The 12391-nt window shown below is 54.6% G+C and overlaps 1 protein-coding gene across 1 annotated transcript in view; it reads left to right on the forward strand.

Annotated features, from left to right (window-relative positions):
* Positions 1-10997, forward strand: part of stil (STIL centriolar assembly protein) — a 13729-nt gene extending 2732 nt beyond the window's left edge. The window contains exons 7-17 of the mRNA XM_053323110.1: positions 201-287; positions 487-664; positions 2250-2383; positions 2538-2643; positions 3862-4371; positions 4501-4587; positions 4724-4808; positions 6288-6322; positions 9028-9152; positions 9402-9527; positions 10161-10997. Coding sequence (XP_053179085.1) covers positions 201-287; positions 487-664; positions 2250-2383; positions 2538-2643; positions 3862-4371; positions 4501-4587; positions 4724-4808; positions 6288-6322; positions 9028-9152; positions 9402-9527; positions 10161-10746 — 2059 coding nt within the window. The 3' untranslated portion in view covers positions 10747-10997. The remainder of the gene's footprint in view (positions 1-200; positions 288-486; positions 665-2249; positions 2384-2537; positions 2644-3861; positions 4372-4500; positions 4588-4723; positions 4809-6287; positions 6323-9027; positions 9153-9401; positions 9528-10160) is intronic.
* Positions 10998-12391: the final 1394 nt, after the last annotated feature.

A 12391-nucleotide genomic window follows, 5' to 3' on the forward strand; every position in this document is an offset into this window, starting at 1 on the left:
ACACCACCAGGCTCCAGAGCCTAACCCCCCAGACCTGATATTAGTGAAGATAAATATGAATACTATTTAAGTGCTCAGATGTTTCATTGTGTTATCTGTGAGTTGACTTACTTCCTGTACTTCCTCTACTTCCTGTACTTCCTGTTCTTCCTGTTCTTCCTGTACTTCCTGTACTTCCTGTACTTCCTGTCATGTGACAGCTGGCTGAGTGGCGTCACACACGTGATGAACCCTCAGGTTTGGTCCTCGTGTCTGAAGTTCCTGTTCAGCTCCGCTCTGAGGGACAGGTACGACCCGCAACCTCTACGTTACTAATAATACGACCTACGACCCATAGGACCCGCAACCTATAGAATAATAATAATAATAATAATAATAATAATAATAATAATAATAATAATAGTAGTAGTAGTAGTAGTAGTAGTAGTAGTACTAGTAGTAATACCTGGATCTGTTGATGTGTAATTTAGTGTTTGTGTGTTTCAGAGTGTTTTCAGACGGCGGATGTTTCCTGCTCGTCGTGTTCGCAGCGACTCACAGAACTCCTCAGTTCTTCCAGTGTCGAGGAGCCAGACCTGGACCTGGACCTGGACCAGGACCAGGACCAGGACCACAGCTGGACTGCCAGCTGCTGACCGCCTCTGAGTGTGTCACTCTGTACCAGGTAACGAGCCTTTACTGGGTCATCTGGAATAAAGACTGAAGGTCGATAACTTCCTGTCATCCTAACCCGGTCAGCTGCTTTATCATTAATACATTAATAATCTCCCCCCTGAGCTGCTACCTTATCGTGGCCCCAGGAGCTCAGTTGTCGGGGGGCTTTATGCCCCTGGTAGGGTCTCCCATGGCAAACAGGTCCGGGGGGAGGGGCCAGACAAAAGGGTAGCTCACAAGACCGCTACGATGATTAAGAAAAATGGTTTTTCGTGTCCTTCACCCATGGGGCCCGGCCAGGCACAACCCGAAGAAGGGACATGGGACCCCCCTCCCACAGACTCACCACCAGTGGGAGGGGCCAACCGATGAGCTGGGCGGCAGCCGAAGGCGGGGACTTTGGCGGTCCGACCCTCGGCTGCAGAAGCTAGCTCTAGGGACGTGGAACGTCACCTCTCTGGTGGGGAAGGAGCCTGAGCTGGTGGTCGGCCTCACCTCGATGCACAGCAAGGGCTCTGGAACCAGTCTGGAACCAGTCTGGAACCAGTCTGGAACCAGTCTGGAACCAGTCTCCTCCAGAGGGGTTGGACTCTCTTCCACTCTGGAGTTGCCACTGGTGAGAGGCGCCGGGCAGGGGTGGCAATACTTACTGCCCCCCGGCTTGGTGCCTGTATGTTGGAGTTTACCCCGGTAGACGAGAGGGTAGCCTCCCTCCGCCTTCGGGTGGGGGGGACGGATCCTGACTGTTGTTTGTGCCTATGGTCCAAACAGCAGCTCAGAGTATCCACCCTTCTTGGACTCCTTGGAGGGGGGGCTGGAGAGTCTCCCTCTGGGGATTCCCTCGTTCTGCTGGGGGACTTCAACGCTCACGTTGGCAGCGACAGTGAGACCTGGAGGGGTGTGATTGGGAGGAACGGCCCCCCCCCCCCCCTGATCTGAGGCAAAAACCCGGACATGGGAGGAGTTCGGTGAAGCCATGGAGAACGACTTCTGGACGGCTTTGAAGAGATTCTGGACCACCATCCGGCGTCTCAGGAGGGGGAAGCAGTGCGCCGTCAACACTGTGTACGGTGGGGACGGTGCGCTGCTGACCTCGACTCAGGACGTTGTGGATCGGTGGAAGGAATACTTCGAAGACCTCCTCAATCCCACCAACACGCCTTCCGGTAAGGAAGCAGGGCCGGGGGACTCGGGTGTGGGCTCTCCTATCTCTGGGGCTGAGGTCGCCGAGGTGGTTAAAAAGCTCCTCGGTGGCAGGGCCCCGGGGGTGGATGAGATCCGCCCCGAGTTCCTCAAGGCCCTGGATGCTGTGGGGCTGTCATGGTTGACACGACTCTGCAGCATCGCGTGGACATCGGGGGCAGTGCCTCTGGATTGGCAGACTGGGACTCACCTGCGGTTAGAACCATGTTCATAGTTACTGTTCTCAGTGTGGACCCTAACCCCGTCCTTTAATATTATAAACAGATTTATAAATTCATGTGAAGCTGCAAACGTTGACGAATCAGATTCATGAACTCAGAAATGTAAACTTGTCTCCATGGAAACGCTGACCCGTCCTCATGCTCTGGTGCTGTCTCCTGATTGGTCAGCAGGTGGCGCCGGTGGTCGGTCGGACTCTGCAGTGTGAGTTCAGATCAGACGACGATGATGATGATGATGATGACGATGACGATGGTGACCGCAGACAGACGAAGGTGTTCAGAGACGCTCAGAGATCCTTCAGCAGGTAACAGTCTCACCTGCTCTCACTCTGCTCTTTAAAGGCTCATCAGCTGTTCACACTCTGCTCCTGTTGTCTCCTACCCCCCCCCCTCTCCCCTACCCCCTCTCCCCCCTCTCCCTCTCCCTCTCCTCCCCCCCCCCCCCCCCCCTCCTCTCAGCGCCCCCCCGCTGCCTGCTGGTCTGTCCGTCACCGACCAGGATTCAGGAGTCGAGGACGAGGATTTGTCTCCACGACCGTCTCCGAGTCCTCACCTCCATCAGCAGGTAGACCAATCAGCTGTTCACCAATCAGCTGTTCATCAATCAGCTGTTCACCAATCAGCTGTTCACCAATCAGCTGTTAACCAATCAGCTGTTAACCGATCAGCTGTTAACCAATCAGCTGTTAACCAATCAGCTGTTCATCAATCAGCTGTTCATCAATCAGCTGTTCATCAATCAGCTGTTAACCAATCAGCTGTTAATCAATCAGCTGTTAACCAATCAGCTGTTAACCAATCAGCTGTTAACCAATCAGCTGTTAATCAATCATCAATCAGCTGTTAATCAATCAGCTGTTAACCAATCAGCTGTTCATCAATCAGCTGTTCACCAGTCAGCTGTTCATCAATCAGCTGTTCATCAATCAGCTGTTAACCAGTCAGCTGTTAACCAATCAGCTGTTAATCAATCATCAATCAGCTGTTAATCAATCAGCTGTTAACCAATCAGCTGTTCATCAATCAGCTGTTAACCAGTCAGCTGTTAACCAGTCAGCTGTTAACCAGTCAGCTGTTAATCAGTCAGCTGTTAATCAGTCAGCTGTTAACCAGTCAGCTGTTAACCAATCAGCTGTTAATCAATCAGCTGTTAACCAATCAGCTGTTAATCAAACCAATCAGCTGTTAATCAATCAGCTGTTAACCAGTCAGCTGTTAACCAGTCAGCTGTTAACCAATCAGCTTTTAATCAGTCAGCTGTTAATCAGTCAGCTGTTCACCAATCAGCTGTTAACCAATCAGCTGTTAATCAATCAGCTGTTAACCAATCAGCTGTTAATCAATCAGCTGTTAACCAGTCAGCTGTTAACCAGTCAGCTGTTAACCAATCAGCTTTTAATCAGTCAGCTGTTAATCAGTCAGCTGTTAACCAGTCAGCTGTTAACCAATCAGCTGTTAATCAATCAGCTGTTAACCAATCAGCTGTTAATCAATCAGCTGTTAACCAATCAGCTGTTAATCAATCAGCTGTTAACCAGTCAGCTGTTCATCAATCAGCTGTTAACCAGTCAGCTGTTCATCAATCAGCTGTTAACCAATCAGCTGTTAACCAATCAGCTGTTAACCAGTCAGCTGTTCATCAATCAGCTGTTAATCAATCAGCTGTTAACCAGTCAGCTGTTCATCAATCAGCTGTTCATCAATCAGCTGTTAACCAATCAGCTGTTAACCAATCAGCTGTTAACCAATCAGCTGTTAACCAATCAGCTGTCTCTTGTTTCAGACTCGCAGAGTTCAGCCGTCTGTTCCTGAACTTTCTCTGCTGATTGACAGCAGCTTCACATCCAATCAGAACGCCTGGCAGGGTCCTGGCCCCGCCCACTTACCACCTCCTGACAGGAAGTCTGCTCCTCCACCTGGAAACTCCTCCTCCTCCTCCGCTCCCAGACCGGCTCCTCCTCCTCTTCACCTCCACAGCACCCCCAACTCGAACCTGCAGCAGCCCTGCTCCTGCTGCTCCGCTCACAGCTACGACTGCACCTCCATCTTCTCCTCCCATCACCTGACTCCTGCTCCTCCTGCTCCCTCACATCACCTGACTCCTGCTCCTCCTGCTCCCTCCCATCACCTGACTCCTGCTCCTCCTGCTCCCTCACATCACCTGACTCCTGCTCCTCCTGCTCCCTCCTATCACCTGACTCCTGCTCCCTCCCATCACCTGACTCCTGCTTCTCCTGCTCCCTCACATCACCTGACTCCTGCTTCCTCACATCACCTGACTCCTGCTCCTCCTGCCTCACATCACCGGACTCCTCCTCCCTCCCATCACCCCCACACCTCCTCCCCTCCTCCTCCCCTCTCTGGCCCTCCTGCTCCGGTCCCGTGGTGTGGTGACTCCTCCTCTCCTCACCGTGTGAATCAGCTCTGGGAGCAGCGAGGAGTCTCTCCCTCTGACGCCTACCAGCTGCTCCTCCAACAGGACGTCCAGCTGCGCCTCCTGCAGGCTCAGGTAAAGGAGCAGATCACCATCATGTCTTTAAGTGACGACTCTGCTGCAGAACATATCTTTGATGTTTCTGTGGTCAGCTGGCGTGTGCTGGTTGTCATGGTTACAACAGGTGAAGATGTTTCCTAAATGTCTGCAGGTGCAGATGCTGCTGGAGGCTCAGGGGAAACTTCAGGTGGACACTCAGACTCCCAGGAGCACCACCAGCGTCGCCGTGGAGACAGGTGAGACAGGACAGGTGTGAGAGAGGGGACAGGTGTGAGAGGGGGGGACAGGTGTGAGAGGGGGGACAGGTGTGAGAGGGGGGACAAGTGTGAGAGGGGGGACAGGTGTGAGAGGGGACAGGTGTAAGAGAGGACAGGATAGGTGAGAGAGGACAGGACAGGTGAGAGAGGAGACAGGTGTGAGAGAGAGGACAGGTGAGAGAGGACAGGTGTAAGAGAGGAGACAGGTGTGAGAGAGAGGACAGGTGAGAGAGCGGACAGGTGAGAGAGGACAGGTGTAAGAGAGAGGACAGGACAGGTGAGAGAGGACAGCACAGGTAAGAGAGGAGACAGGTGAGAGGGGATAGGTGAGAGAGGACAGGACAGGTAAGAGAGGAGACAGGTGAGAGAGGACAGGACAGGTGAGAGAGGACAGGACAGGTGAGAGGAGACAGGTGAGAGAGGACAGGTGAGAGGAGACAGGTGAGAGAGGACAGGACAGGTGAGAGAGAGAGAGGACAGGTGAGAGAGGACAGGACAGGTGAGAGAGAGAGAGGACAGGTGAGAGTAAAGTATCTAACTCACCTCTCTGATGTTTTCAGGTACGAGTCTGTTCTGGGGAGATCCTGCTCAGCTCCTCCCTCATCAGGAGCTACAGGCACCTCCTCCCCCCTCCTCCTGCAACACCTCCTCCTCACCCAGACCTCCTCCCCCCTCCTCCTGCAGCACCTCCTCCTCACCCAGACCTCCTCCTCCCTCCTCCTGCAGCAGCTCCTCCTCACCCAGACCTCCTCCCCCCTCCTCCTGCAACACCTCCTCCTCACCCAGACCTCCTCCCCCCTCCTCCTGCAGCACCTCCTCCTCACCCAGACCTCCTCCCCCCTCCTCCTGCAGCAGCTCCTCCTCACCCAGACCTCCTCCCCCCTCCTCCTCCTCACATGACCTGTCCATCATCAGACCAGAGATCAGTGACATCACAGGTCAGGAGGCGGCCAGTCAGCACAGGTGAGACGGTTACATTAGTAATAATAATAATGATTAAAGCTGCAAGCAGCGGTGACCGGGCCCAGCCCCGCCCCCCCCCCTCGCCACGATGCAGCGGTGATCGGTCCAGGCTCCCCAAATTTTTCAAAATTTTCTAGGGGGCGCTATTGAGCCATTTTGTCTCGCCCATTTTCGTGATCCTTAAAGAATCACATTTTCACCGGGTCGGGCATGATTGCAAATTTTAGTGACTTTTCGGGCACGTTTAGGCTGCCACAAACTCGTTTACTTTATAGGAACGATAATAATAATTAAAGCTGCAACCAGCGATGCTCGGGATAATAATCAGTACGATTACAATAGGGCCTTCGCACTGTTTAGTGCTCGGGCCCTAATAATAATAATAATAATAATAATATATTATTATATATTAAATAATAATATTATGTATTCTACCTTTTAACTTTACTGAGTCTGAAAGCTTCATGTGTTTGTTCAGTGTGAAAGAAACTGAAGAAGAAGAAGAAGAGAACTTCTACAGCACACTGATGGTAACACACACACACACACACACACACAAGTACACACACACACACACACACACAAGTACACACACACACACACACACAAGTACACACACATACACACGCCTCCCTATTTAAATACGCTCAGGCCACAAAGCCGGACGGCTCGGCACAGCGCTGCATTCAGCGTCGCCGGTCGCCATGGCGAGCGGTCCGTCGTGGAGTTTAACTTACGAATAATCTGCACGGTGTTTGTGTTGAATGGGGAAGAGGCGATTCCTTCTCCGATGGGTTTGAGAGGGGGGGGGGGGGGGGGGGGGGGGGGGCGATCCCTCTCAACGTCGAGCAGTCCAGATGGGGTCGTTCTCGCTCCGCCTGACCCCGGACCCTCTTCAGGACCCTTGTTCCCTCTGCAGCAGACCTGGACCTGCTAGTTCTGCAGGAACACAAGATGAGGTCTGAGATTAGTTGTGATGATCTCTGGTGGAAGACGATCCAGGAGGGTTATTAAGACGGTTGCAGATGGTTTGACTGGAGGCTGTACTTCAGGGTTAGGGTCAGGCAGGTGAAGCTTGGGAGCCCAGGCGCAGCGGGAGGAGAGACCTGATTGTGCCTCCAGGTGTGGCGGCCCTGAGACCGGCTGCTTTTCCAGCCACTGACCAGGAGTCTTTTGGGGCTTTTTGCCTTTAATGTTCAGGTTAGTAGAGAGAGAGGAACCTGGAAGCAGAGAGGGGGCAATGACACGCAGGATAGGACCGCTCAGCGCGGGATTCAAACCGGGGTCGCCTGCAGTGAGGACTGTAGCCTCTACACACGGGGGGGGGGGGGCTCTACCCGCTGAGCTAAACACCGCCACGACCATGAGTCTTCATGCTGCTGGAGTTTGGCAGAGAGCACATGAGGGATCTTCTCCAACCCACTGGCTTCGGTTCTCTGATGATGAAGCTGATTCAGGATTCCTTCCATTTCCCAAAAGTCCCTCCAAGTGAGTTTGCGATGTTCCGGATGTTCCAGATGTTCCGGATGTTCCAGGTAGTCCGCTGGCGCTGTTTGGGCTGTGAAGCTGCCTTCTCCTCTGGGTGGATGTTGCTTTGTGCCATGTGGGTCGACTTGTCCCGAGTCCGAACCCGGCTCTGCCCCACTATGTCTCGATGCCTGAGAGCAGATTCAGCTTCCCTCACAGCCTCAGTTGGGTTCCACTGCCAGTCCACTCCCAGTCCACTCCCAGTCCACTGCCAATCCACTGCCAATCCACTCCGAGTCCAAGGGTCCACTCCCGGTCCACTGCCAGTCCACTGTCAGTCCACTCCCAGTCCACTCCCAGTCCACTGCCAGTCCACTGCCAGTCTACTGCCAGTCCACTGCCAGTCCACTGCCAGTCTACTGCCAATCCACTGCCAGTCCACTCCCAGTCCACTGCCAGTCCACTGCCAGTCCACTCCCAGTCCACTCCCAGTCCACTGCCAGTCCAAGGGTCCACTCCCAGTCCACTCCCAGTCCACTGCCAGTCCACTGCCAGTCCAAGGGTCCACTCCCAGTCCACTCCCAGTCCACTGCCAGTCCAAGGGTCCACTCCCAGTCCACTCCCAGTCCACTCCCAGTCCACTGCCAGTCCAAGGGTCCACTCCCAGTCCACTCCCAGCCCACTGCCAGTCCACTCCCAGTCCAAGGGTCCACTGCCAATCCACTCCCAGTCCACTCCCAGTCCACTCCCAGTCCACTGCCAGTCCAAGGGTCCACTTCCAGTCCATTTCCAGTCCACTTCCAGTCCATTTCCAGTCCACTCCCAGTCCACTCCCAGTCCACTCCCAGTCCACTTCCAGTCCACTCCCAGTCCACTCCCAGTCCACTGCCAGTCCACTCCCAGTCCACTCCCAGTCCACTGCCAGTCCAAGGGTCCACTGCCAATCCACTCCCAGTCCACTCCCAGTCCACTGCCAGTCCACTGCCAGTCCAAGGGTCCACTCCCAGTCCACTCCCAGTCCACTCCCAGTCCACTGCCAGTCCACTCCCAGTCCACTCCCAGTTCACTGCCAGTCCACTCCCAGTCCACTGCCAGTCCAAGGGTCCACTCCCAGTCCACTCCCAGTCCACTCCCAGTCCACTCCCAGTCCACTCCCAGTCCAAGGGTCCACTGCCAATCCACTCCCAGTCCACTCCCAGTCCACTGCCAGTCCACTCCCAGTCCAAGGGTTAGGGTTAGGGTTAGGGTTAGCCCTGGGAGCTGGGAGGTCTGGGAGCTGGGAGGTCTGGGAGGTCTGGGAGCTGGGAGGTCTTTTCAATGGTTTCCTCCCTCACCTGCTCACTCCGGTCCAAGCTCCTGATTGGCTGCTGTGATCTGCAGGAGTTCTCCCTGCTGATGCTCGTCCGTGCCCATCTTATGGTGTCATGTAGTGTTTCCAGCAGGCGCTCGGTACATGGGAGGGTTGTGATCACGGTGGTGATGTCATCCGTGTAGGAACCAATAGGAGGTAGCTGTTTGCAGGCGTCCCCCATTAGGAAGCCTGAATGATCTCTTCCGTTGCCATGGTGACAGCTAGCGTCCAGTCGTTGCCAAGCTTCTGACCAGGTTTGTGTTAGAGGGTTAGGTTACCGCGGCAGGACTGAGAATCAGTCCATAGTTTAGTCCCTCGGAAACGCAATCAGCACCTACACAGACACACACACACACACACACACACACACACACACACACACACACCTACAGATCAGACCCATGTCTTCTGTTTCAGACTCAGCTGAGCAGCCGACTGCAGGAGTCCCACAGCAGACAGGAAGTAGAAGAGGAGTCCAGGAGGAGCAGCCTGTCTGTGCTCTCTGACTCCTCCCAGTCTTCCCAACCCTCCCAACCCTCCCAGTCCTCCCAGTCCTCCCAGTCCTCCCAACCCTCCCAGTCCTCCCAGTCCTCCCAGTCCTCCCAACCCTCCCAGTCCTCCCAACCCTCCCAGTACTCCCAACCCTCCCAACCCTCCCAGTCCTCCCAGTCCTCCCAGTCCTCCCAACCCTCCCAGTCCTCCCAACCCTCCCAGTCCTCCCAACCCTCCCAGTACTCCCAACCCTCCCAACCCTCCCAGTCCTCCCAGTCCTCCCAGCCCTCCCAGTCCAGGAGGAAGCAGCAGAGCCGTGGAGGAGACCCGGTGGTCAGCGCTACTCTGAAGAGGCTGCAGCAGCTCGGAGTCGACATGGACGAAGAAGATCTGACAGAAACCGACAGAAGAGCAGAAAGCAGCAGGTAGAGACCTCACCTGACCTCACCTGACCTGACTTCACCTGACCTCACCTCACCTCACCTGACCTGACCTCACCTGACCTGACCTCACTTAACCTCACCTCACCTGACCTCACCTGACCTCACCTCACCAGACCTCACCTGACCTCACCTGACCTCACCTGACCTCACCTGACCTCACCTCACCTCACCTGACCATGTGTCTCCTCTGTCTGTGTCTGCTCTGTGTGTGTGTTTGTGTGTGTGTCTGCTCTGTGTGTGTGTGTGTGTGTGTGTGTCTGCTCTGTGTGTGTGTTTGTGTGTGTGTGTGTGTGTGTCTGCTCTGTGTGTGTGTGTCTGCTCTGTGTGTGTGTGTCTGCTCTGTGTGTGTGTGTCTGCCTGCTCTGTGTGTGTGTGTCTGCTCTGTGTCTGCTCTGTGTGTGTGTGTGTGTCTGCTCTGTGTCTGCTCTGTGTGTGTGTGTGTGTCTGCTCTGTGTGTGTGTGTCTGCTCTGTGTGTGTGTGTGTGTGTCTGCTCTGTGTGTGTGTGTGTGTGTGTGTGTCTGCTCTGTGTGTGTGTGTGTGTGTGTGTGTCTGCTCTGTGTGTGTGTGTGTGTGTCTGCTCTGTGTGTGTGTGTGTGTGTGTGTGTGTGTTGCAGCACTCTGGCGGGTATCAACCCCGCGGCGGTCCTGTCCCGTCTGAGCGTGTCCGAGCCGTCGCTCAGCGTTCTGTTTCCTGGCGGCAGCGTTGATCTGAGTCTGGAGGCCAACGCCATCGCCCTGCGCTACCTCAACCAATCACAGCTCAGCAGGCTGTCCCTGGACGGCCACGCCCCCCGGCCAGGCCCCGCCTCCTCTGCAGAATCCATGCCGTCGCCTAGCAACATGTCTCTGGCCACCAGGAAGTACATGAGGAGGTACGGCCTGATCGAGGAGGAGGAGGAAGAGGAGGAGGAGGAGGAGGAGGAGGCGTCGGCCCGCCAGCCACTGACTGAAACTCTGAACCTGGAGCTCCTCCCACAGAGTCAGCTGATCCGAGACCTGAAGCTCCTCCCACAGAGTCAGCTGATCCGAGACCTGCGCCCGAAGATGCAGCTGCTCGCCGCCGGCGTCAAACCGCACGCCGCCGACAAGGAGAACAGCAGGCGGCCATCTTTAGTGAGGGCAAGCAGCCGCCAGACTGAAGCTTCTGTGGGAAACATCCTGGACCTGAGCCGCCTGAGAGAGCTGCCCAAACTCTTCTAACACTGAACCAGTTACACCAGTTACACCAGTAATACCAGTTACACCAGTAATACCAGTAATACCAGTTACACCAGTAATACCAGTAATACCAGTTACACCAGTAATACCAGTTACACCAGTAACACCAGTAACAGCAGTTACACCAGTAATACCAGTTACACCAGTTACACCAGTAATACCAGTTACACCAGTTACAGCTGTCCAGTCTCTTCTAACACTAGTTTTAGTTGTACTGGTTTTACTGGTTTTACTGGTTTGTGTGTTTTTAATGTTTTTTTCTGTGAAATGTTTTTTGCACATTTTATTTTTATATTTATTCAACTAATAAAATTTTTAAAGCTTTTAAAATCCTGGTTGTGTTTTATTGATCAGGTATTATTATTATTACTATTATTATTATATATAATATCTATATCTATATATATCTATAGATATATGGGGGGGGGTTAGACTGCTCCTCTCCACAAGCACACAGTGGGCTTGGGCTACGTGGCCGGGGTGGGGGGGGGGGGGGGGTTGCAGGTCCAGGTCCAGTAGACCACCGTCTCCTTGGGAGGTTGGTGCCAGGAACCTGTTGGTTGGTGCCAGGAACCTGTTGGTTGGTGTCAGGACCCTGTTGGTTGGTGCCAGGAACCTGTTGGTTGGTATCAGGACCCTGTCGGTTGGTGCCAGGACCCTGTCGGTTGGTGCCAGGACCCTGTCGGTTGGTGCCAGGACCCTGTCGGTTGGTGCCAGGACCCTGTTGGTTGGTGCCAGGACCCTGTCGGTTGGGGCCAGGACCCTGTTGGTTGGTACCAGGACCCTGTTGGTTGGTGCCAGGAACCTGTTGGTTGGTGCCAGGATCCTGTTGGTTGGTGCCAGGAACCTGTCGGTTGGTGCCAGGACCCTGTTGGTTGGTATCAGGACCCTGTTGGTTGGTGCCAGGACCCTGTTGGTTGGTGCCAGGACCCTGTTGGTTGGGGCCAGGACCCTGTTGGTTGGGGTCTGACACCAGATGATTGGGGCCTCCTTGGACTCCCATTCATTCCTCCAAGCTGATTGGATGGTGGAGTCAGCTGGTGGGGTGTTCTTCCAAAGTGGCCGCCTGGATGGAAGTCGAGCAGTGGGGGGGTGTAGATGTCTTTATGGATTGGTTGGTCCACTTGATGATGCACCTATCCACCTGATGCTGCTGCACCCATCCACCTGCTGCTGCACCCATCCACCTGCTGCTGCACCCATCCACCTGATGATGCACCCATCCACCTGATGCTGCTGCACCCATCCACCTGATGCAGCACCCTTCCACCTGCTGCTGCACCCATCTACCTGATGCACCCATTCACCTGATGATGCACCCATTCACCTGATGATGCACCCATCCACCTGATGATGCACCCATCCACCTGATGATGCACCCATCCACCTGATGCTGCTGCACCCATCCACCTGCTGCTGCACCCATCCACCTGATGATGCACCCATCCACCTGATGCTGCTGCACCCATCCACCTGCTGCTGCACCCATCCACCTGATGCACCCATCCACCTGGTGATGCACCCATCCACCTGATGCTGCTGCACCCATCCACCTGCTGCTGCACCCATCCACCTGGTGATGCACCCATCCACCTGATGCTGCTGCACCCATCTACCAGTTTGAGTA

This window comes from Scomber japonicus, chromosome 7 (genome assembly GCF_027409825.1).
Source record: "Scomber japonicus isolate fScoJap1 chromosome 7, fScoJap1.pri, whole genome shotgun sequence".
NCBI lineage: Eukaryota > Metazoa > Chordata > Actinopteri > Scombriformes > Scombridae > Scomber > Scomber japonicus.